The 26,523-nt window shown below is 39.6% G+C and overlaps 1 protein-coding gene across 1 annotated transcript in view; it reads left to right on the top strand.

Moving 5' to 3' along the window:
• Csmd1 (CUB and Sushi multiple domains 1) overlaps positions 1 to 26,523 on the top strand; it is a 1,525,237-nt gene that overhangs the window by 1,080,510 nt on the left and 418,204 nt on the right. Inside the window, exon 9 of the mRNA XM_028766288.1 lies at positions 16,229 to 16,353. Coding sequence (XP_028622121.1) covers positions 16,229 to 16,353 — 125 coding nt within the window. The remainder of the gene's footprint in view (positions 1 to 16,228; positions 16,354 to 26,523) is intronic.

Genomic DNA, 26,523 nt, shown 5'->3' with positions numbered 1-26,523 from the left:
GAACTTACCACAAGTTACCAGTATACATACATACATACATACATACATACACACACACATATATACATATATACATATATACACATATACACATATACACATATACACACATACACACATACACACATCCATACATACACATAAACATATGTACATATATACACATATACACATATACACCATATATACATATATACATATATGCATATATGCCTATATACCTATATACCTATATACATACATACATATATACATATATACATATATACACATATACATATATACATATATACATGAGAGATTAGATGTAAATAGATAAAGATACAGATAGCTATAGGTTAGATATAGATTAGATAGATAGACATAGACATAGATATTGATAGTTATGCCTTGTTTACAATTTTAAGAAGCATAATGCAGGCTTTTCTCCCTTAACAAGGGAGTAACCTCCATAAATAAGACAGCTTTCTCGTTCATCCTCACATTCTCAATGTGGAACCCAGCATGGGGTTCAGAGTGAACATGTGGTAATTACTTATTAAGTCATTCATTTTCACTTTTAGAGGAGTTACATATTTACATATTGTAAGGGAGTAATAAATGTTGTTAAGGGATACAAATGTTGATCCATGGGTAATTTTTCAGACCATCATTATTCTGTATGAGAGAACTACTGAGAGGATACCCATAGATGACTCTCTGTATCCATGATGCCCAGGCCATTTACACATGACACTGTTCATCTTAATAGCAAGGTAAAGACGCTGCTGTGCTGTAATTAATAGTCCAGTCTGGTTTTGCATTATCTTTATCAATTACAATTATCAACTTAATAATAAAAGAAGCATATTTCAGACTAGAATTAAGACAATATTCAAAGCTTATAAACCTAGGAAGCTCTGGGATGTTTTACCTCTGGACTGTGTTCTGCTCTGAAAAGCTTCCCCTCCTTTTCATTCGGAATTTGGAAGTAGGACTCAGAAAAAAAATAACACTCTGTCCTTATTGTTCAAAAGCCAAGAGTTGTCTTGTTGCACTAGCCAGTGTCTGTGTCAGCAAATGGTTTCATTGCTATTCAGTTAACTAGAGAGAACACGGAAGATGTGGGGCCTGGCTCATCATTCTCTGTGTAAATAGAAGCAAACTGGGGCAGTAGTTTACAGACCTTAACATCTGCTTTTGAGTTTGCAACAAAAATGTTCCTTCCATGCTCCAAAATGTCTTCAGGATTAGAAAGTAATTGAGGGACACAACATGTTTCTGTAGCCTCCCTAGGAGGTGAGCATATAGCTTTCTGGAAACTTGCGGTTGCTAAGAAACTAAACAAGCCTAGGAAAAGCATTTTCCAAAGATGACTGCTCCTCGGAAGAATGACAGTACAACTCTAAGGGCTGCTTAGAGAGGTCCTATGTTGTCCTCCTTGCCCTGGGGAGACTTTGTGTATCTCTAACAAAGGGTACATTGAGAGAGTTTGAGGAGTAATTCAGCTGTCAAAGGCTGCTCAATTGACTGAAGGGTAAGGAGATTCCCACATCTTACAAACCTTTCAGGGTTTGTAAAAGTACATGATTTGTGTGTGTGTGTGTGTGTGTGTGTGTGTGTAGGAGTATAGACCATCATTTAAGCATGAATTAATCTGTTAGCTTTGAAATGCAAAGGACAGTGAATGAACTAGTGATTTGATTCCATCAACATTGTTAGAAATCATGGTCTGGGAACAACCTCAATGGGAGTGCACAGTAGACTCTGTTTCTTGGTTATTCATGTAAAGGAATGAGGTGAAGTAGAAATTATAGAGTCCTCTATTCAGATGAGGTCTAACTCTTAGATGTTCATTCATGTTCTTTATAAGAATTAGAGCCTATAAAACATGCATGATGCTATTCAGAAACTCAGACACTCTTGGAGGCCAGAGGAAGCATGAGATGTCAGCAGCTTCCAGGATACCCAGAAGAGGAGTTGACTTTTCACAATAAACACTTGGACTGTTATACCATCACTCAGTTCACTTGGAGAGAGAGAGAGAGAGAGAGAGAGAGAGAGAGAGAGAGAGAGAGAGAGAGAGAGAGACACGGAGAGGGAGAGAGAGAGTTAAATATATATGTCATTTCAATTAAGATACTATTTTTTTAAGAATGCTGTACAGTTAAATAATGGAGGAAAAGCTTTAATAGGAAGACATTATATTGTTGGGTTGATATAGAACAGGTAATAAAGAGTAGAGAGAGATGCAAGTCACCTCCCTGCTCTCAGAGTTGAAGAAATCTACTGGGAAATCCTCTTTCTTAACAACAGGACTCTAAACTACAGTTAAAAATGCAAGCTGAGGAAGAAACCAGTTTGTATTTCTCTTCACACCTATTGAACAGCCAGGCTACTCTGTGGAACAACAAGGGCTTAGACTTGCATTCCAACATAAGCATCTGATCAGAGACATTGACTTTATGTGGGATTTCCTAAAACTCAGTGCAAGCCAGTTTGACACATTCTTGCTCTAGTGAGGAGGCTGTAAAAATGGAATCAAACAAGGGACCAACAGGCAGAAGATATGCCACATGCTGTGGCCACATCAGCCTGTCTGCAGCCAGGCCTACCACTGGGCCTAAATGTGGATTGTCAACCTCTTGTCTCTTTTGTATAGTATTGTCAGTTTCATATGTATGGCACCAATGTCTAAAGAATAAGGACCGCCCACACTGACTTCTTAAACTCCAGAGGGCAATGGTTTCCTTTCTAGGTGGTTTTGAGTTCAGAGCTCAGACTGAGTAACCTAATCTAGAATGTGCTTCAAGGAGATACTTCTGTTCTATTGCCTGATGTTTTCTCTGGGCTTCTCAATTTTGTGGGCTTTAAGCTCCAATGACTGGATTTGGAGCCACAAAATTGTAGTAACATGATGATTTTGAAAGAAAGAACATAGCACATGAGCTACTCAAGAGGTGCTTGTAAACCAAGCCCAGGGTACCTCTGTTAGCTGATTATAAGCTGTAATGTATACTGACCACTTTGCCAACAATGATGCTTGCACGATTTATAATGGCATCTAAATATACGAATGGCTCTCATATGTTGGTGTATTTTTGTGAACATACGTTGTATATTCCATACAATGTCTGTGATCTCTTTTCTACCCTCCTGGTTCCCTCCATTCCTATGTCTGCCTTGGGAGTTATTCAATTATAAGTAATACAAAGTGAAAGATAAACCAAAATATTGGAAGGTTTTACACTGTGTAGATAAAAGCTACGGAGAAAATATTTACCACAAAGTCTTTGTACACATAGGGCCATTTGCTGATCAATCACACACTGAAGAGATGAATTTTAAGGCAAAGCAAACTTGGATCCAAGGACTGATTTCTTGAGCATAGGAACTCATGTGTCTGGTTTTTCCAAACTAAGAAGTAAGGAAAAGGCAAGTTCCCTGCCTAGGGATGGTGGAGTCTTCATTGGACACCTACCCTAGCAGATGAGTCACCAACTTGTATCTCAGTTACTATTTCTACTGCTCTGAAGAGATTCCATAGCCACAGCATCTTATAAAAGAAAACATTTAATGGGGTTGGCTTACAGTTCAGAGTTTTAGTCCATTATCATCATGGCAAGAAGCATGATGGGATGCAGGCAGAGTGCTGGAAAAGGATATGGGAGTTCTATGACTAGATAGGGAGACAGCAACAGAAGACTATGAGCCACAAGGTTTGTGCTTCTGTAACCTCAAAGCCCACTGCCAATGACACCCTTCCACCAACAAGGCCACACTCACTCCAACAATACCATACCTCTTAATAGTACCACTTGCTATGGGGCTATGAGAGCCATTTTTAATCAAACCACCACAACCTGTCTCTCTTCCTCCATGCCTTCCAAGGCACAGTGGGCTTCTGTCACTCATGAAGTCTTTTAAGAAGAGGACACTTTCTAGCTGGGTTACACTGCAAGTGCATCTCTGAGATTAGGCTGTGTGGGAACTCTGTTTTACCTTCACCATCTCTCAGTCTCTGAATAAGACCCCTGAGGATGATATTTGATCCCTAAAACCCTGGCCTCCTGACACCCCCTTAGCCCCACGGAGATGTGTTGTAGAGGCTGGCAAGATCTGTATTAGATATTTTCCTGAAAGGAGTTCTGCAGGAACCCCCTGCCTCAGGCCTCTGAAAGAGTCACAGTGGGAAAGTAAAGAGGCTTATATGAACACTCAGCCAACAAGGTAACCAAGTTTCTTCCCTGGTTCTAATTCTTCCCAGGTCCAGTCTTTCCCATGTATACCGTCTGCTTTCCTGCTTCTTCCAGAACTGCCTGTAAATGGCTTCTGCCTTCTTAAGAATCATGATTTCTGAATACAAGAATTTCACTTTCCCCTTTGTGGGACAAAGACATCTTCTTGTTTGGTAAATATCAGGATCCTGTGAATTTAGATAGATTTAGAAGAGTCAAATTAAATTTCCCCATAGGAAAATTTATAAATTTTTTTTAATGTGCCATTTCTGAGAGCTGGTGATGGTTTGGAAGTCACTGCTCACTTGAAGAAACCTTTTCAGCAACATTACAGCTGGTCGAACCCTTGCAATGTTCCATTTGCATCGCTGTAGGGTCTTTCAGGACCATTAGCCTACAGTACCTAAAAGTCACATGAAATATGTGTTCCCTTTCTATCCTCAGGCTGGAGAGAGCCATCTACTCTCGGGTGTGTGTTTAGTGCTGCCAAATTGCCTTGGCAGCTTGAGGAGATGAGTGTAGAAGCCGTCACTGTATAAGAAAAAAATGACCCAGAAATGACTTATGTGAAGAAATCACAAGAGTCATAAAAGGCATTCTGATATCTGCAGCCACACACATTTGTCTTTGAGATGATGGGGTTTTCTGGAATGCTGAGCCAGCCTTCTCAGTGCATGGCCAATTTGCTTAGAATGGTCTTGGAGTCACCCTCCTTCTCATTTATCAAGGAGGTGTCCTTTGGCTACTGGAGAACTTCCATGTGTGTATATATCTGGTTCCTTCTTGAGTGGTAGGACTCATGTGCTGAGCTATCCTGAGGCAGCAGACAGCAGTGTATTTGATCTGATATGAATGATCACAAAATAGAGTTGCCACAAGATGGAAGTGCATGGTTCCTCTCCCAAACAAAATACTTTTTTTGTACTTATCAGACATGATCTGAACACCTCAGGAGTCCACTGTGGAAATGGAGCCCAGTGAATGGGTTTGGGACTCAGAAGGCATCCAGGTGAATTATCCCTGCTAAGCCCAGTGGCTTTCTCTCCCATCCTCTTGCCTGTTAATACCCCTGTGTTCAAAGTAAAAATCCTTCACTCTAAACCTATCATAGAGCTGTAAGTGAACTGAGTTTGGAGTCTCAAGGTGAGAGGTGTGGAGAAGGGAGGTAGGGTGGGTCTCCAGGACTGAGTACTCAGGTTATTGGTATGGCTGTTGAACATTTATGGCTACACAACATGGTTACATGTAGCATCCTAATTAACCCAGGCTGCAAAACCAGGCTTGATGTGGTGAACTTGTCATTGAAATATGACATACTCACTTTGTTAATGATTGAAAGCGTAAGATGTGTGCGAGTGTTCACACCCCTTCCTCTGCCCTATAAATCTATCAGGCCCAACCTCAACTGCAGTTTCTGGAAGACACTTTTCTGTATTTTCATTAAAGGCAATTGGGTGTTTCTTCACTAACATTCACATAGTGATTGATGGTGATGAGGAATGCAGCCTAATAGCTACTAAAATGAAGGATCTTATAACCCAGAAATTCAGCATATTGTCCTCAGGATCCCAGTCCAATGCAGAGCTGGCCAGTGAATGTCTTTGCCCAGTAGCAGTAAGAATAAGGAAGGCCAGGGCATAGGAAGCTGTGGGTTTCCACACTCTCTCACCTTCCCTTACCAATAGTAACATGGGCAGACACTGGAACTGTCTCCATGTAGCCCTCCTGCCTCATGAACTCTTCTCATATCTGCCATGTGCCAGACTCTGATCGAGCACTGGGGACCTTCTGTGTAGGATGAGGAGTGACTCAAATGCTCTGAAGATGTTAAAGAATGATTGACATGTCCCTGACAGGTTTTCCTCCCTCATTCTTTTCTTGCATCAAATGTCAATTCTCTTTTTCTTAAAGATTACCTTCAATATTGTCCTTATCTGGGTTTCAGGAAAGTTTTTAACACCTTTAACTTATAGATCATTTTTCTTATAAAAGGAAAACATTTTTGATGATTAAAAGAAAGTATAGATAGATGAAGAAGATAATGGAATAAATGGGAGAGGTGGGGGAGGGGAGAGAAATGAAGATAACAAAAGCAGAGGGAACTCAGGCAAGCTGAGGGCAGTGCAACAAACAGCAGGCAGCAGAAAGCTGAATTTCAGGAACATGTTCTCAGTGATGCAGAATACAAAGATCTCAGTAGATACTTTAAAGATCCCAATTTTACTCAATCACTCTTGATGATTAAAACTGGAGGTCATCAATTGCTCATTAATTTGACTTTTGAATTCTCTATGAGATCTTAAATGCTGTGTCTAGAAAAGAGCCTACACTCAGGTGAGGACCGGCATCTTGACTGTTCTTGTCTGTATCCTTTGCATTCCTCTACCAGCGTCCCTCTGCCTCTCATCTGGTCACCTCTGTCCTGACAAAGACATGCTTTCCATGTTTGTGGCTTCTTTTTAAAATGTATTTTCATTACAATCTGTCTCTGTGTGTGTGGGAGGTGTATGTATGTATGTATGTATGTATCTGTTCTGGTGGAGCACACATGGTAGAAGACAATTCATAGGAGTTCGTTCTTTTCTTCTACCATGTAGTTTTTGAGAATCAAACTCAGATAATCAGGCTTCGTAACAATTATGATTACCAGATGAACGATCTTGCTGGCACCAGATCCGGGGCTTCTCAGTCAGCTGGCCAATGTGAGGAGTCACAGGAGGTGGGAGAGGAGCAGAATATCCAGCAAAGTCCACAGGGCTCTGCCTTCTTCTGTGCTCTATGAATTGCCATTTCCCCTCCAGAGACTCCATGCCATCAGACACAGGATTCCCCAGGCCTTAGTAGAGATGTGGGACAGTGTCTTAGTATCCTAGATCCTCAAACACATGAGAGAGATTTGGGGATTGTGGATACACAAGGCTCAAAGATTCTGAAGCCTTCATCTCACTTATAATTTCAACCCTGTCCTCTTAGGCTCCCCTATTCCTTTTATAACTGGCCTGTTTCCCTCTTATTCATGTGTGTGAGTGAGCACATTTACAGTTCATGCAGCAATGTTTACACATATGCACATTTGGCTCATGCAACCATGTGTACACATGTGCACTCCCATGTAATTATCTATATCTGTGTGCATGTTGGATAGATCCATTCTTGGGTAGGACACACTCATGTGTGCATATACATGCATTGTAGATGTGCTCCTCTGTATGTACATGCATGCTTATTTGTGGGACATACCCATGCATACTATACACTTGTCTACTTAAATGTGCATGGTGGATGCATTGTGTGCATACTCATGTCACAGATGCACACTCATGAACATTCTTCAGTGTTCCTCCACCCTCTAACTCCACCTTGTGAAAATATTTCCAATGAAGCACAACTTCTCTCTATCTCTTGGGAAGTGACTACAGAAGTTCTGATCCTGTGTCCCCTGGGCTAACTTTACCATGAAACATATGACAAGTCATGGCTTAAGTTCAGCACTGAAGACAAGCCTGGCTCAAAAGTTTGTATTTTCTGTGTTGAATAGGAAGGAGGAATGTGTGTTGAAATGGACTTGACTAGTGCCAGTCACTGCTCACTATGATATTCTGACTGGGCTATTTGGACATAGCATGGTGTCTGTCTATGTCTGCTATGTATCATTTATGTATCAGTATATCATCTATCTTTCATTTATATATTTATCATCTATCTAATTTGCCTACCATCTATCATCGTCATCACTTGTCTGTATATCTTACATCAGTCATCTGTTTGTCATATATTATCCTATACCCATCTATCATATATAGTTTTTCTCTCATTTATGTTTGTCTATCTATCTATCTATCTATCTATCTATCTATCTATCATCTATCTATATATCTATTAGTTACAATGGTCTGTCTTTTATTTATCCATCATGTATCATTTATTATCATCTATCTGTCTGTCATCTATTATTTATCTATTTATCTTACTTTCATCTCTCTAGTCTGTATTTACCTGTATCTAGCTATTACCATCACTATCATAAGTTTATTAGTCTATATCTGTCATTCAATAATCAACCTTCCTGCATCTATTATCTCTCTCTTACATCTTACATAACAATCTGTCTACCGCTTAGGGGGATGAGTTAGTTAACAAACATGGGGATGTTTCTAGACAGGAGGGATAACTTGTCATGCCCTAAGGCACAGTAGCAGAACTTTTGTTGACAGCAATTAATTGAATTTCAGAATATCTATGAGAGAATTTTAAACATTTCAAATCTAAAGAGATGGGCAATTCCTGCGGTGACAGATAGATGTGCCATTGTCCTTCTCATGTGATCACAGTATATTGTCAACATAAACTGAAATACTACATTGGACCTCTAATTTATTACTGCTAAATGTGGTGGTTTGAATATTCTTGGCCCATGGAAAGTAGCACTATTAGAAGGTGTGACATATTGGAGGAGGTGTAGCCTTTTGAGAGAAAATATGTCATTGTACAGGTGGGTCTTTCAGGTCTCATATATATGCCGAAGTCTGGACACTGTAATCCAGAGCCTCCTCTTATTTGGCTGGGAGACAGTCTTCTGGCTGCCTTCAGATCAAAATATAGAACTCTCAGCTCCTTCTCCAGCATCATGTCTGCCTGAATACTGCTATGCCTCCCATCATGATGATAATTGACTAAATCTTTGAAACTGTAAGCCAGCCCCAATTAAATTTTATTCTTTATATGAGATGCCAGTGGTCATGGTGTTTCTTCACAGCAATTGAAACTCTAAGACACTATGTACCAATGATAAAAATTGAGGCTGGAAAGATGGCTCAGTGGTCAAAAGCTCTCTTGCAGATGACTAGAGTTTGGTTTCTAGCACCATGTTAGTTGGCTTCCTCTCTAAATGACTGCCTGAAACTCTCCATCAGTGCTTCTCAATCTTTAGGTTATGACTCCTTTCATGAGTTGAGTAACTCTTTCATAACAATAGCATATTAGATATCCTGCACATCAGATATTTTCATTACAATTCATAACAGTAGCAGAATTACAGTTATAAAGTAGCAACAAAAATAATTTCATGTTTGGGAGAAACCACTACATGAATAACTGTATTAAAGGACTATAACATTAGGAAGAGTGAGAACTACTGGTCTAGATCCAAAGGAAGCTGATGCCCTCTTCTGGACTCTGTGGAAACATGTACATGTATGGCAGAACTATCCACTATGACCACCACCACCCCCACACACATGCACATACATGTAAATAAAATAAATCTCATAAAAATAAATTAATTATTTTGAAGTAGAATTACAAATCTTTCTGGATTATTCAGCATATTCTGCAGATGGTTATGGGGGCTATAGAAAGGGGTGAGTGGTTCTGTCTATCCCATCTTGGGCAGTGAGAATGGTGAGCCCACAGGCACATTAGCACCTTCCAATTTGAGATTTAAATGTAAAACGTAAGTCATTTAGATTTAGATTTTTTTTCCACAATTAGTTGAACCAACATTTTTTGAAAAGTTGATAAATAATCATTTTCAAGGAACTCCATATTTAGAAGTAGTTTGTGTTAGATCAAACATATCTAGAAATACCTCTTTCACCTCAGAAGTCTCTTCTCATTACAATAGGTAAAGTTAAATAAATGTCAATGAATGAAGTGTTTCAACAGATTGAAAACTGAGGGATGAGGGTTTTAGAGCAGGGAACGTTGAAACAAGAAGAGACTATTTTTTTCTCTACTGTATTTTATTTGAAAGGCAAAGTCCTCTGGCTTCCATAGTTCCACATAAACTTGCCCTTTACATATTACCAGTGCATAACATATCTACAGCTTTTTCATTCCCCAATACTTGTCTTCATTATGAAGCCTAATTATTTTAAATGCCCTATATATTTCTGCCAATGAAAAGCTAGATATTTTCCTGGAATCATATCTGAAGAAAGCTATGAAAACAAGATTAGTCACTCTGATATATCTAATATACAGTGACTCAAATATAGTGATAATAAGTCAATGAAAACTTGGTTTGCTGTATATTTGAAGTAGGAAGCACACATGGTTTTTAAACTAAACTGATTTGTGAACCAGAATAAGACAAAACCAAAGCTCAAGTCAATAAATTAGTAGCCAGACCGTATTTCTTTTCCACCCTATCTTGGTCCATTACTGAGACAATTGGCTTCGGCTCTGCTTGAGGGTCACCCCTTGGGCTGTATTTCGACCTGCAGTCAGAAAGAAGGCTGGCCATTGTTAATAAATTTAATGCTTTAATGTCAGAATTGTTCCAGTATCTATTGAGGCCATTCGACTAAGCCCTGTAAAGATTTCAGAATACTAGTGAAGTTTTGTGTGGTTTCCTGAATGGCTTGGAAAGAAATAATGACAGCACTGGAGCAAAGCCTTCTGGGAAAGACTGACTACAGTTTTCTAGTTCTAGGAACACTCCTCTCTCAAGGCTGGAAGGGGTTCCTGAACACATGCCTGAAGGTATCTTCAGAAAATTGTGCATGTCAGAACCTCCCATTAATAAGAGTAGACAGTCTGAGGATGGCATCTTAACAGTTTTCTTTCTAATTTTATAGAATAGTATAATTACTAGAAATTAGAAGAGACACTTACTTACAGTAGTTCCACTGAAAAACACTTGAGTGTTTTCTGCTCTATAGATGTAACTAGATCTGATTAGTACTTGGTTCCTTAGTTACAGATGGCTCTGCATTATATTTCATTCCTTGTTACATGTTTATACTAAGTACCATGATCCTTATTCATGGTTCAACTTGTATTCTGTCAAATATTTCTACTAGTAGCTTAGTCAAACATGGCTTTATTGTTGGATGCCATCTCTGGCAGCATAGTCTCATAATTTGGCCAGACACTTACAATGCTGTCACAAATGAGACTGATGAGTCACGGGGTCGAAACTGAAAAATGTAAACGGGATATTCTATGGTATACAATGAATCTTGAAATGTGTAATCATTGCATGTGCCAGAATCCAGCGTTATAACTAGCATGTTATCATCTGGTCATAATTCCCAATGATGTTATTTAAAATCTGTGTCAGCAATTTTCAAAAGAATAATATGTCATGCATTTTGTGTTAATGTTGCTCTCTGTCTACACATGAGCCCATCAGCACTCATGCTCCTTGTAATTAGGCTTATCTGTCCTATGGACAATATTTCTGGAAGCTGTCGCCATCTTCCGGACCATGATGACAATATTCTTCTCTGTGTCTCTGTGACTTCTAGTCTGTAACGTCTCAGGTATAAGTAGGGTATGTAGTGTATCTTTCTATCCCTAAGCAAAGTGGCCCCATGATTTATCTGTGGTGTTGCGAGTAGCAGGAGGTCCCTCTGTTTGCCTTCTGGGTGCAAACTACACTTCATTTGTCTGTATTTATCTGCTGTTGTTCACTTGGTTCTGGATTGTGCTTGCAATTTCCAAAGCTGGAAATGCACACATCACTCTGATATTGATTCTGCTTCATTCATCTGTTTGGCCAACCTGGATACTGGGGCACATAATAGTCCAAAAAAAGAAAAGCTCTCTAGAGTTTTCATGTCATTTTCCACAGTGGTTATACTACTTTATTTACATTCCTCCTAATAGTACACAAGACTTCCCTTATTTTTTTTGTTTTGCATCATCACAGACCAATACAACTTTTCAATATCATTCAATATCTTTTTGTGGTTCTTTAAATATATTTTACTAATTCTTTTGAAAATGTATTATAATAATTGATTCATCCACTCCACTCACTCACTGTTCTACTTCTCCCAATTTCATAGCCCAGTTTGAATTGTCCATACATGAATGGGTTTGGAGACATCCATGGGTACATGCTTGACCTACCAGGGGTCAAACTCTCCACTAGACTCTGTCAACTGCACTTAAGTCCAAAGTTAGGTTTTGCAACCTCATGAACTTTTCCTCCTTCTGTGTTGGAATGCTTACTGGCTTTATCTATACTAACCATGGGTTCCTGAGTGTGTTGTCCTATCAGGACTTGCAGACAATGTTTTGTTCATGTCCTCCCTGATATCTAAATCTTATAATGTTTCCACATTCTCATCCATGATTGTCCCAAACCTTTGGGGCAGTTGATATAGATGTCCCATGTGTGGCTGAGCACAGCACTGAAACTTGTTTCCTATGTTCTGATCAGTTGTGAGTTTCTGCATCAACTACTTTGCAATACACAGACCAAAAAAAAAAAAAAAAACCCTGCTCTGATGAAGTCAGAGAGCAATGCTGTTCATATAGAGACACAGTGTAGGGGACTACTTTGACACTGTGCCCACTTTGCAAAGTAATTGCAGTAGATTCACCTCCAAGGCCTGGGACCTCCTTTTTCCCTTGTTCCTTGGTAGTGTTTCAGTATCAGGTGTATGTTTCCTCCAGTGAAGCCATGCTGCAGTCCAAGCAGAGAGGTGAGTCACCTTCATAACGTTTGTGAAACTCTTGCTACCATGAAATCCCTAGTGGTATGTCTTGCCACTCCAGTGCTTGTAGTTCAGTGTTTATAACTGCCTAAAACTGTTGCTGAAATTTCCTAATAAGTATATGCCTGACTTCTCTGTGTCTGTTAACAAATGTCTGTGGTATCATAAGCAATATGTATTTCTTTATTTGTTTTTAGACAGAATCTCCATATGTAGCTCTAGAAGACTTGGAAATCCTTAAGTAGGCCAGGCTGGCATGGAACTCACAGAGATCCACCAACCAGCCGCAGTCTCCCAAGTGCTAGGACTAAAGTTGTGTGCTATAATACCATTATTGCCACCACATTCTTATGAGGAACCAAGAGTAAGTAATAGCACTGACCTGTATTATTTAAGGGTTCTCCAGGACACCCCCCACCCCCGTCAACAACTAGAGGAGAAGTGACACACACTAACTCTGGGCTTTTTGTTTAACAATCTGGATCCTGACATAAACATAATCCCCTGTAAGAGCAATCCTAAATGATTTTATATGAAAATGATGTGTGTGTGTGTGTGTGTGTGTGTGTGTGTGTGTGTGTGCGGTGTGGTGTGCCTTTGTGTGTGTCTTTGTGTGTGTCTGTGTTTGTAACTTATAAAATTACATATGGCTTTCTCAAATGTCCTTGATTTTAGTTAGTTCTCCTCTACCCTTTCTTCTTTCCCAATACCCATCCATGTCCTCACCTAAACCTCCTGCTCCATTTATCCACCTTTCCTCATTTCACCTTTTTCTATGATTCTCCCCTCCTCCTTAAGATCTTTCTGCCCACTTCCCACCAATGATGATTTCTAGCTTCCTGATTTCTGTTGGATCCTCGAATCCAAATTGAGCAGACAAAGTTGGAGATCTGATGCTTAGTCCCACTTTCTGGATGTGGGGTTACCTTCACAAGTATGCTTTCTGGTTCTAGCTGATTGCCTCTTTCTTTATGGCTGGACAGCATTGCATCACATATAGCCACCACATTTCACCCTCCATTCAGCTGTTTCCGTATCCTGGCTATTGTGAACAGAGAAGTGATGGACATGGCTGAGCATATATCTCCGTAGTAGAATACAGTCTATTGGATAGATGCCCAGGAATGGCCATCATACTCTGAAGTCTGTCTCTACACGCTTTAAGATCTGACATTGGTTCACTCTTGCTTTGAGCCATCTGTATATTGTATCTGGATCTAACGTGTTTTCTCCCTTTTGGTATATCGTCTCTTCACTCTGTAAATATTTTTCTTTTCTATACTGAAGATTTGAGGTTTGGAACCTCATTTGTCTATTTTGTCTGTGCTTTGGGGATTTTAGGTTCCTATTCCTTTTCAATACTTAAAGGAAAAGCAGAGACCCTCACAGTCAATTTGGCCTGTGATTTGATTGCAGTGTAGCAGGTGGCAGGCAGATCCACTAACTCCGTTTCCCTCTCCTCCTATCTCCCACCCTTGAAACAGCGTGTTAGCAATTAGCATCTCAGATTAAGAGGGCCACAGAACATTGTGCCAGACTGTCAAGTTGTTCCTTCTCTGCTACCCAAGTTCTAATCATTATCACTTTGGTTCCTTCACATTCATTTTTATTAAGGTCTACTAATTGTTATTTTCTTCTGTTATCTCCTTGAGACTGAGACGTAGTATATTTTATTTATTTCTGCCCATCAGATTCCTAGAGTATGACATAGTATCTGTTCAATGTGCATATGTTCAGGAGTAATGAAAATATAGAAATTCAAGTAAAGACAGGTAGATAGGAAGTAAACTGTAACAGATATGTAATAATTGGTTTTAAGACAAAATTGGTAGATTTATATAATTTGTTAACTATAGTTTAGATGTTGAAATAAAATCTAATCACCAGGGGTTATGGGAGAATGACTACAAATTTTAAAGGTCTTTGGAGACAGTCATACTGGCAATGGGACAGAATTATGTGTGATTTCAACACATTTTATCTTAAAAGCTCATATTTAATATCTATCATTTTTTTCAAAATCTGTATTACAGAAGGCCAGTTGTTCTTGGCATGTGGTATAAAGACAGATTTTTGGACTAATAAATTGGAAATTCCATGTACTTCACACTCTCTTAAATAGGCACCAGTTTGTATATTAATTCTTATGAAGCTGAAATTTTCCTTCAAGATGGAAAGGTACTTAGGTCATTAATCCATGAATTTTGCCAGTTGGGTTGACTCAGAATTAATGACTTTTTGACACCTTCAGGACTATCACCAGAAAGAGTAGCATGGAATTGTGGGATGATTTATCATGAGGCTTGAGAAATACTAATTCCAATATCCCTTGTGAGATGCCTCTGTTCCATCAGCAGGAAAGGAAGTATGCTTATTTCTTCCCTTATATTTTATCTATTATCGACTTCATGGATCTTCATGGATTGCTGTCATCTCTTCCCCAAAGATTCCTGCTTTTACTCATGTTCCCTCAAAATGTATCTGGGTAGAATTGCTTCCTATAACAGCTGACCAGTGGGACAGCGAAACACTCCAGCTGTCCACTCAGATGGTAGGCAGAGAAGAATTCGATGTCCTCAGTGTGATGGTGGCCTCACACATTACCTTACCCTCTAACATGTACGGTGTTTCATACTCCTGTCAAACTGCCATGCTGGCCTGCCTATGCCCTATCACTGGTTCCAATAATCAGGCTTCCTGTTTTTAGGTTTGTGTCTGGAGCCAAACAGTCTTTCATCTAATTCTAGGATGAATGTATTGCTCTTCCCTAAGATAAATGATAAATGCTTCTGTTTCTGTAAGATATATTTCTGAATGTTCTAGGGGGTATGGTGAAAGTTGATGGTTGGAATATAGGTCCTTTGCAGAGACATTTTCTTGGACTCTTTCTTTCCTTGCTTCTGTAAAGCATTTAGTCACATAATTCAGAGTCCAACATTCACTCATATGTATATTCCTGTTTAATCCATAAACCTTCCTTGGATGCTGAAGCAATTAAGGGCACCAGTTGCTATTACAGAGGACCCAAGTTCAGTTCTGAGCACATACATGGCAGCTCACAAAACATCTGTAACCCAGCCTCTTTTTCTGAATTCTAGGGCTATTGTATATACATTGTATGCAGATATACATGCAGGTAAAACACCCATGAACACTAAATAAATAAATAAATAAATAAATAAATAAATACCTTTAAAATTTTTTGACTACTACCTCTACTTTCTTCTTCTTCTTCTTCTTCTTCTTCTTCTTCTTCTTCTTCTTCTTCTTCTTCTTCTTCTTCTTCTTTGTATTTTTTGAGGTGACCCTTAAGGTTTGCAAGATGACCTCTCAGCATAATCTTTAGAGAGTTCAATCATATCCTCATTTGTGTAGCAAGGTCAAGGTTAGCCTGGACTACCTGTGACCTACTCTAAAATTTCTGTAACTATCATCACACAAGACAGTCTCCTGTGTATTACTGGGTATGCTACATTGTTAGAGCTAAGTGACAGCATTAGATCATCTGTTGGTGTCCTCCTTCTGTTGGTAATTTTGGACTGTCTTCTTCTTGGTGCTGTCTAGGGTTGGTGCAAATGTGCAGTTCTCCTGTGAGGACAATTATGTACTCCAAGGTGCCAAGGGCATCACCTGTCAAAGAGTCACCGAGACCCTTGCAGCATGGAGTGACCACCGACCCATCTGCCGAGGTAAGGTGGCCCAGACTCTCCCCAGGCCAGGATATTCTCCTGAACACAGGGTGAAGTTTAAGTGGAAGGCATGGTTAGTAGCAAGGGAAGGATTTGGTAATATGTGTGTCTTCATGATGATGTGGGTCAGAAGAAAGTTCCTCAAGGTTTGGTAGGATGTGATTCCTCTATGGATACTAAAGTTTTCATGGTATGATAGCTATGAGTAAATCTGATACACTGAGCTCACACAAACACATATGCATATGCAGAGGAGCACATATACATCATATGTTGGTAGTTCTATTCATATGTGTGCAGTGTACACATTTTTATGCACATGAAAACCTTAAACAAACCTTACACTCCTAGCCCTTTGGTGGCACTGTGAATGCAATGAGTAACGGTAAAAATTTTTCACCATGGTCTCAGATCTCCATTTATTAACCAAAGGTCTTTCATATCATTTACATTTATTTAATTACATATGTATGTGTGTGGATATGTCTCAGCTCACAAACCTGCCATGGTTCCTGTGGAGGCCAGGATAACTTTGAGAAGATGGTCATCTCTTTCCAACATTATGGTGGTACTTCGGTCATCAGTGTAGTAACTGCCACACTGTCTTGCCAGCTCATAGTATATTCCTTAAACTACACTATGATGTGGTTTACCAAAGAAAATAGTGACTATCACCATAGTCAACTTTCTTCAAATGATATATATGAAATTAAACAGAAATAAAATATCAATATTCTTCTTTTATGAGATATATGAATCCTGCCTAAATCTTAGAAATCATAGAGCCTAACAGAAAATTGACTTAACTGCTATGAATGAAAAATATTTTGAAATTAAAAGAAAACTAGGTTTGGACTTTATGTCATTTTTTGCATCTATCTCATAAAATAACCTGTATGAACTGATAGGTTTTAAAGAAAAATAAAGTACTAAGTGGACCATAGAATGTTCCATAAATAACGTCTTACCCTTCAATGTAGACATTTAGTCAGTTATCAGTTTTGTTCATGTGTGTACATAGGTGTGTTTACCCATGCATGCATGCATGGAGATCAGAGTTCAATGCTGAATAATGTTCCTAATAGTTCTCCACCTTAATTTTTTTTATTATGGGGTCTATTTGAGCCACCCTTTCATGCTTCCTTGGGATATGTGTGACTTTGTACCTCAGTATTGGGTTCTAGACCTGCCAGGCCTGACTTTTACATGGATCCTGGGGGGTCCATAAACTTAGCACCAGAAGATTTTTTAACACTAAGCCACCTTCCCAACCCCTGACCCTTATAACGTTTTAAAAGGATGGCTGGATTTTGTGTTGTTGTATTTATAATATTTTTCCACACACAATGCCCGCACTGATCAACAGTCACAGCAACAGTTTACAAAGGGCCCTGCCCGAGCACTGCCTGCCAGAGAAGCCCAGTTGACTCTTCCTTGTGGATGTTCATGGCTTTTTTTTTTAATATCATGTTTTGAAAGAAAACACTTCAGTCCTTTGAACTGGGAAGTCCTGGTAGATAATATGAACAGTAAATGATGGCCCTGTGCTGTGTATTTTCAAAGATGGAATGACAGAAATCATGAGCTATCTCATGCCTGTGGTCCTGGGACAGAAGAGGCAGAGGGAGGAGGATGCTACATTGTAGGGAAGCCCATAGGCTAACCCTGATTTGACTGTCACTCACCCAGGAAGACAGGTATAGAAACATCCCAGCACCCCAACAGTAAGGGATTGCTTTAATTGCTTTTTGGCTCTGTCAGTTAGATATATTTTGATTTAATTATCCCCTTTAACATTCTAGAATAATGTTCTTTTCTACCTGGAGCAATTTCTTGGGATAGTTTCCTAATAGAGGATACAGTTCACTGGCATTTGCTACAGCAAACAAGATAAAACCTTCAGTACCTTTTAATTTCATGTTGTTTTCCACAGTGGCTCACAAAGACTGAGCCACCAACCAAAGAGTATGCGGGGCTGGACCTAAACACCCTAGCAGATGTGCAGCGTGGTCTTCATGTGAATCCTCTAACAATTGGGGCTGGGACTGTCTCTGACTCTGTTGCCTGCCTTTAGAATCACTTTCCCTAACTGGACTGCCTGGTTGGGCCTCACTGGGAGAGAATATGCTTAGTCCTACTGCAACTGGATGTGCTAGTGTGGGTGTACTCAAGGGAGGCTTCCAGTTCTCTGAGGAGATGAGAGAGGGAAATGGGGAAAGTTATTTGTAAGGGTGGGACTGGAAGGAAAGGTGGTAGGGGGATGTGATCTGGATATAAAGTAAATCAATCAATCAATAAATAACAACAACAACAAAAACAACAACAAAAATATGGCTAAAAAATGAGCCAGTGAGTCAGAGTATTTATTGCTAAATCTTCCCATAGGAATTCCGTCCTTCCATGTGATAGAAAGAAAGAACTGACTCTCACAAGTTGTGCCCTGACCTCCACAGGTCTACTGTGGTACCTATATACCACTCTCCAAAATAAATAAATTACATGCAATACAAATTTAAAAGAAAATATTAAACCACTATATATCTCATACTGGTAGATTTTATAGTAGATCAGCACACACACACACACACACACACACATACACACACGCTCATATGTTCTTTCAATATTTGAAAAAAAAAGCCAAACAAGACTAATGTTAACCCATTTTATGGTAAAATTTCTAATTAAGCAGAGTTGGAAAGCATTTAATATTTTAAGTAAATAGAAAGTCTAGATATAAAGTTTCTTCAGATTCAACTACATATTTATTAAGTGAATCCTTGTCTTTAATACTTTAACATGCATTTCCTGCATTCAATTAATTCCACTTATTTATTTATTCTCAAATTCAATTAATGTAACATAGTGCCTGCTGGCAGAGGGCTGGGATGTTTCTGTGCCTGTCTTCCTGAGTGAGTGACAGTCACATCAGGGTTAACATATGGGCTTCCCTAAAACATAGCATTCTCCACACTCTGCTTCCTCTGTCCTGAGATCACAGGTGTGAGATACCTCATAATTTCTGTGGTTACACTTTTGAAAATATACAACACAGGCTCATCATTTAGTGTACAAGTTATCTACCAGGACTTGCTAAGTAATGCCTACTATCTGTTGACTCTTTTCTCCTCTCCCCTGGCTGGCCTGTTCTCTCCTGCTTTTAGCAACTGCTACTTTGCCCTCTGGAGAAAAGTTCAGTTCATCCTAGAGTCCAGATGTGAAAAGAGCTACCTAATGTTCTGTGCTTGTGTACATGTCCCTTACCAGTCTCCCAGCTCTATCCAGAGGAGTGATATGAGCCTTCCATGCCTTTGCATCTACTGAGAGGACAGGATGTGTGGTCTTCAAATTCTTGGGAACCCTGAAGATGAGGCAAAAGTGAGAAAAGGCCTCCTCAGTCATGTGCATTATACCTGGCAGTGGCTGAGCACTCAGACTTTGTGGCTCCACCAGGTCCTCTCAGCCTGTTTTCTGTGGCATAACTTGTCAATGGGGCCATGTGGTCACATTCAATGCTGTTCCACTTCTGATAACTCCAGCAGCTTTTTCCAGATGTGAAGTATCTCTTGCCATCTGAAAAGGCAAGATGTTTCAACATTAGTTAGTTTAGGTGCACTCTCTCTCTCTTTATTAGCAACACTTCATTATAACCAGAGAAAAGAAATGATAGATCAGGTTCCCACATGGCCTGTACATCTCAGCTTGATATCCAAGTTTGTCAATTCTGCTTCTGCTTTTGACCTGATGGTGGCCCTATAAGATGAGCACTTAGCAGTCTGGGGCCTCTTGATCTCAAAACCAAGGATATTGTGGGCTACATAGCAAAACCTTGCCTCAAAATCATTGATAAAATCCTGCTTTCAGCATGGCTTACCCTGTCTCTGAGCTCTGTAAAATCCTTCAATCACTGATTTCTTCCAGTTCAAAGCCACCAAGGTTTTCTCCACTTCCTCCAGTGGGCAAGAGAGAGCAGGGCCAAGGAGGGGAGGGAAGAGGAAGAAAGAGGATGATCAACAGGTTTCCTCAAGTTCTTGCTGCTCCCACCCCTGCCCATGTTAAAGCTGTCATCCACTGTTTAATAGCAGCACACCTCGGGTCACACAGCAGACTCTGGATAAACCACATTCAAACAGAAAATAATGCCAGGAGGATGGGGATGAGTCTGTGTGTTTGATTCCTGGCCCTGTTTCACAGAGGCATCAGCTTGCTCTCTAATGACTAAGTGCAGAAAGATAGAAGGATAGACAGCATAAGGGACAGCAAACAGGCTCGACTCCTAGGGGCCCAAAGTACCTTTTATCTGCTGACCAAGAGAGATTGTTATTTTATTTTATTTTTTGGAAAGACTTGTAAACAACTCTCTTGATAGGTTACCAACCACAGACCAATGAGAAGAGAGAGCCCAAGGCTAGCTGGATGGAGAACAGAATCATTGGGCTTACTTATAGGAACATCGATGACTCCCAGATTTATAGTGAGCAGAATGAGGCCATTCAGGAGAAGAAACCAGAAGTTTTAAACTCAGAATCACTTTATCCCCTCCCCCATGTTTGGACAGGTTCGTAGCTCCTGCACAATGTCATGTCAGCTGCCTTAGTTAGGGTTTCACTGCTGTGGACACCATGACCAAGGCAACTCTTATAAGGACAATATTTAACTGGGGCTGGCTTACAGCTTCAGAGATTCAGTCCATTATCATCAAGGTAGGAGCATGGCAGCACCTAGGCAAGCATGGACAGGAGGGGCTGAGAGTTCAGTATCTTGTTCCAAAAGGAAACAGGATAAGCCTGGCTTCTAGGCAGTTAGGACAAATGTCTTAAAGTCTACTCCTACAGTGACACTTCCTCCAACAAGGCCACATCTCCAAATAGGGCCACTCCCTGGGCTAAGAATATTCAAACCATCACATCAGCTGATTTCACCTGTCTAGACTTGTTCTGAGGATGTTACATGCCCCGTATAACACACACACATACACACACACACACACACACACACAGATAAAATTAACAACACACACATCATTTTACAACTGTCAAACAGCCAGCTCTAAGCACCAAAATGAAATGAGTGAATTTAGCTTTATTGCTGTATTTATTGAATACAAGCACCAGAAATATTTTCTGTACATTGATGTTAATATTGCAATGTAATGTCTGTATTCTGAACCTTTTCATACACACTGTTCCGTGGGAATACTGTGTGTACCTGATGGTTCTGAAATGCCTGCCTTCTGACCAGCCATGCTGAGCCTGCTTCATGGATCAGCCAGCACTGTTTTAGATACAGTATGTCTGCTTCCCAGCCTTTGAGTCACCAACACCTTAAGGGTGTTGAGAGGGCACATCTCAGTGACTCATAGCCATTTCTCTGGATGGCATCCATAGCAATTAAAATCCATAGGTTTTATAGCCTGGCCTTTTTCAAGTGTGAAGATGTCCTCATTCTTCCTCTGAATGACCCCTTACTGACGCCTGATGACGGATTGACTCACTGATCGCAAAGAGATAAAAATTGAGCTCTTCTCTATTTCTATAAAAAGACGACGCCGTGTCTCTAACAGGTACGGAGAAGTGGGTATCACACTTCTCTAAGTCTCAAATAGTTCTCAAAATAGACTGTAGAAGCATTTGACAAGCTATGAGTGAGTTCCGTACCGGGGGTGCAATCTACTCAATGCTGACTGTGGGGACATTTATCCAGCTGTTGGAAGTTCCCTACAGTGAATGCAATGTCCAAAGCTCATTTTTACCACCCTTACATGTATTCTGTAGAGTGATAACAACCTGGTGTGGATGCCCATCTCATTCCTGGATATTATGAGAGCCCATGGATTAATCATGCCAGGCATATATGCCAAAGTCAATCTTCGATCACATAGGAGTGACTGCTCTGAGCGTTGAGACCAAGATAAAAATAAGGATATTTAAGGTCATTGGATAAAGTAAGCCCTGGTCTTTGAGGTTCCCAGCTCCATGAAGAGTCTCAATCTATTAGGTTATTACCCAGCCTTTTCTCTTCGGGGAGTGTCTGATTGAAGCTGTTGGTAACACACTGTGAGTCACAAGTGACCCTTGGTCTCAAAGCTGGTGTGGTTTGCCAAAGCTTGCATTATCTAATTAGCCTGGAGGACTGGGGACATTACCTTTCCCTCCAGTTACCAAACAGATGAATGTTGTCACAGCTCAGTAATTGCACAAGGGAATCCATATTCCATTTGAAATTATGCATAGTTCATTTAGAGATATGAAAACAGCTATTATGATTTTTTTCTCAGGGTAAAACATTACGAGCTGTTTAAAACTGCATAAACATCCTTAACTGGCAATAGGAAAAAAATAAGCAAAAAAAAAAAAAAAGACAAGGAGATGATATAGCTTTATTTAAGTGAAATATTCAGGCTGGTATTTCATCTCTTGAGCCTTAGAGGAGATGAATACAGAAGGGGTCTCTATGCTGATGTGCCTTCCTGGGTGGAGTTAACATGAGGACTTGATTGGTTCCCTGCATTGAAAGGGCACATAAGAAAAGTGAAGTGTTATTTTCCATTGTAACCCCAGTTACACAAAAGTTAATTGGAGGCAGCCTGGGTCACAGCATAGAGTTATTATTACCTGAGGATTCCAGGTGAGGTTAACTAGAATTATCCTTAACGTATTAACTTGTCATGGACTGAGGCTGTTATGCATTTTCCTTTCTCTCCGAGTTTTACACCTTTGCAGAAGTGACCTTTTAAATGGTAATGAAAAGATTATTTACACCAGAGAAAAGCTTTATGCTATTGAATCACAGGTCTAGCATCAATGTTAGAATTATATTTCATATGGTGGTCATTTGTCCAAGAAGCTATTGTGTTAGAGAGTTAAAGGAAACGTCACCAAGATTCCTTGGTTGTTCTGAGTTAGGGGAAGTACCTGTGATTGGAAATTGTTGAGCTTTGAAATTGAAGGGTACTTGGAAAAACTGTATTTTTCTGCATATCGTTTTGTCAAGGAGTTTGTAAAGGATGGATTCATAATTATACTGCCTGCCTATACTGTGGACAAACAATAGCCTGGAGTGAGCAGAGTTGGTGCCAATCCCATATGGGAGCCATGGCTACTGGCCTTGCTTTTCTCCACTGTACATCTTGTACCTTTCTCAGATGTCAGAGCATCTGAAATCCTTCTGTTACCCACTTTCTCTCATCACCAACTCCACTCTGTGGACCTCCCACTGGTTCTCTCATTTCCTGACAGCATGATGTATCTGAATTTTTCCTTAAACATTGCATGTGTTTCTTTGTTTCTTGGTTCATGCAAGGAATTTAGTTAATTTCAATCTCTGCTGTAACCTCAGTGTTCAGATCACAGTAGGTAGTCAGCAGTTCTTCGACACGTATACTGTAATGTCAAAGCCATGTATGAGAACAGATTTGTGTCTGTTAGTACAGTCCTCAGATGACTCTTGGGTAGAATAATAGTTCCTATGGTAATCAAGCACAGTAAGAGACTTAAGACAATACAGCTGGAGACACAGAGGCTGGTAGCTGCATGTGGCAGCCTTGGACCCCAGGTAGAAAGACAGGGAGCCCAGCAATCCTTAAACCCTGCACCCTGAACTCTGTCCTCATTTCAGATGATCATGTAGACATTTCAAAATAATAATTTATTACCTTAAAAACTATAAGAAATATACTGTATGTTATATATCATATCATTTATATATTAATCACATATATTCTAAATATACTCTATAATATATGATCTAGTGATTTGTTTCAAAAGGCTTCCCATGTGATTCCAGCTGTTGTGATAATTTTAGTATATTAAAATCAAATTTTTTACCCTTTAGCTAATTTGAATAAATTGTTATGATAGAATGAAAAGGATATCCTAGGATCTAAGTAAATAAGTAAATACTTTTATTTTATTGTATTATTATTTGTTTGGAGACTTGGTTTCACCTTTAGCTTATACTAGCATCAAACTCATGGAAACCTTCCTGATTTATAGACACAAGTGCTGGGATATCAGGTTTGAACTCCCAAACCCAGAAATTCTTTAAGTGAGTTGGGTCATGTGAAGGAACTGTGTTTTTCATTTAATATATTCATCAGTCAGGTGATAAGTGTTCACTGCTGTCTCTAGGAAGGATGGCTTTATGTATGAATATAATGTTTTGGCTAGTCCCCCTCCATTTTTCTCCCATCCTGTTCCTCCCTTCCTCCTCTACCCTACCCATTACTTCTCCCTTCCAACTTCATGTGCGACTTAACTTAATCTTGTGAGTCACTTGGTGCTGTCTCTAAGTACATGGAAATAGGAGCACTCATCAAACCTTGGGGACCTTGAAGAAAACTTACATTCTCACCCCAAACAGCCATCAATTACCAACAGCTCCTTAGTTAAGGTGAAACTTCATAAATCCCTCCCTCACCTGCGAATGACTTGATCTCATATAGTCTTGTGCTTGCAGTCACAATGTCTGTGAGTTCATGTGTGCAATGGTCTTGTCATGTCCAGAAAATAATGTTTCAATACAGATGCCCACTACTTCTGGTACTTACAGTCTGTCTACACTCTCCTCCATGATACCCCCTGAGCCTTGGGATTAAAAAAACACAATATTAACTAAAAAGTCCGTTTTTCTTCTTAAAGAATTACATTTTCAACACTTTGTTTTATAAATACTCATTTTATTTTAAATGTATAATTATCAGTGAATCTTGAGGCTACACACTTAGAAACCTCTCCAGGGAGCAACCTCTGTTCCACGTTAGGGCACAGTGACTGCTCGAGGACATTAACATGAATAAGATATTGTATTGTCAGATGCTGACTAGGGCCAGGTCTTCAGAAGAGTGACAGTAACTCTGAACTATACTACACATAAGCACACATCTTGCATGTTGGTGACTGGAAACACAAAGATTACTCTTAAAGGTCCTGGATCCTAGTGCATAGTGATTACTCATGTAGTTTAAAGACTTCATTGACTGTTTGAATGTCTAGTTAGGAAAACAAGCACTACAAGATCAGAAGTTGCTTTATCTTCAAAAACATAATAAAACTTCCCATTGCCAACCAGGACAGGCCTGTCCAGCTCTCTCAAATCATAGGAGCTACATGCATTTACAATAAGCAGCAAGAAACTCATTGTCTGAGGAAAAATCAGAGGGCATGGCAGAGCTTCAGACTTCTGGATTTCTGACTCAAAGATTATGCAGTCTTGTATGAATTCCCAGAGCTTTCTATCTGCTCCTGTTTAGAGGTACAGCTGGCCAAGTTCCTAGCAGCCTCATTCCCATCCTGTAATGGAGCCTATGCACACTGTTTCTTTTTGTCTTTCAGCAAGACTTCTCTTGCGTCATGTAGACAATCGAGGGTCTAATAGAAGGAGAGTGGCACGCTGCCAACAATTATTAAGCACCCTCTACCTGTTGATGTTCTATTACTGCCTCCTATTCAATGGAACACTCCATCTTAGTTCATGTCTTCTCTTCTGATGCTCTTTTCTACCTGCCTCTTCTTAACTGCAGAATTTATTTATTTATTTATTTATTTATTTACTTATTTATTTATTTAACCTGTGTGGCACTGTGGATGAAAACAAGGGCTTCATACATGCTGAGCAAGGGCACTACTGTATTTAGTTAACTATTTTCTTTTTGTGACAGCTCAGTAAAAACACAGACTGCCTGTAAGAATCATTTCTCAGAAATGTGTGAGATAAATTTCATGAAGTTCTGAATCAAAGTTTTGGTAAGTCAGTTATGCTTCAACCCAGGCCACAGAGGCACACAGCAGGGGAGGGGGCAGTGTTAGATTCTGTAAACTTTTCTGCTACGGATAGTGGGGCCTAATGACTGGAGGAGGCCAGATCATCCGTGGGAATGTAGTGGAATAACTTCTGACATCTTCAAATATGTCTTCTCAAAGCTTAACTACTTAGCTATCTCTTTGGTTACCTTATTCAAAGCCAAACCAATATATATTCATGATTAACACTATATTTCCAAGAGCTTTTAATTATGAGGTGTAGCTAAGTTGAAACACAATATAAAGACACTATTACTCAAGATATATCAATGGTAACTTTTGTTAAAACTTTTTAGCTATTGCCAGCAATGTAAAGATGCTTTAGACAAATTTCACATTAGAAGTTGATCTTTTCTGAAAACATGTTCCC

Source organism: Grammomys surdaster, unplaced genomic scaffold (genome assembly GCF_004785775.1).
Source record: "Grammomys surdaster isolate TR1022 unplaced genomic scaffold, NIH_TR_1.0 167, whole genome shotgun sequence".
NCBI classification, from domain to species: Eukaryota; Metazoa; Chordata; class Mammalia; order Rodentia; family Muridae; genus Grammomys; species Grammomys surdaster.
This window is presented reverse-complemented; position numbering and strand designations above follow the sequence as displayed.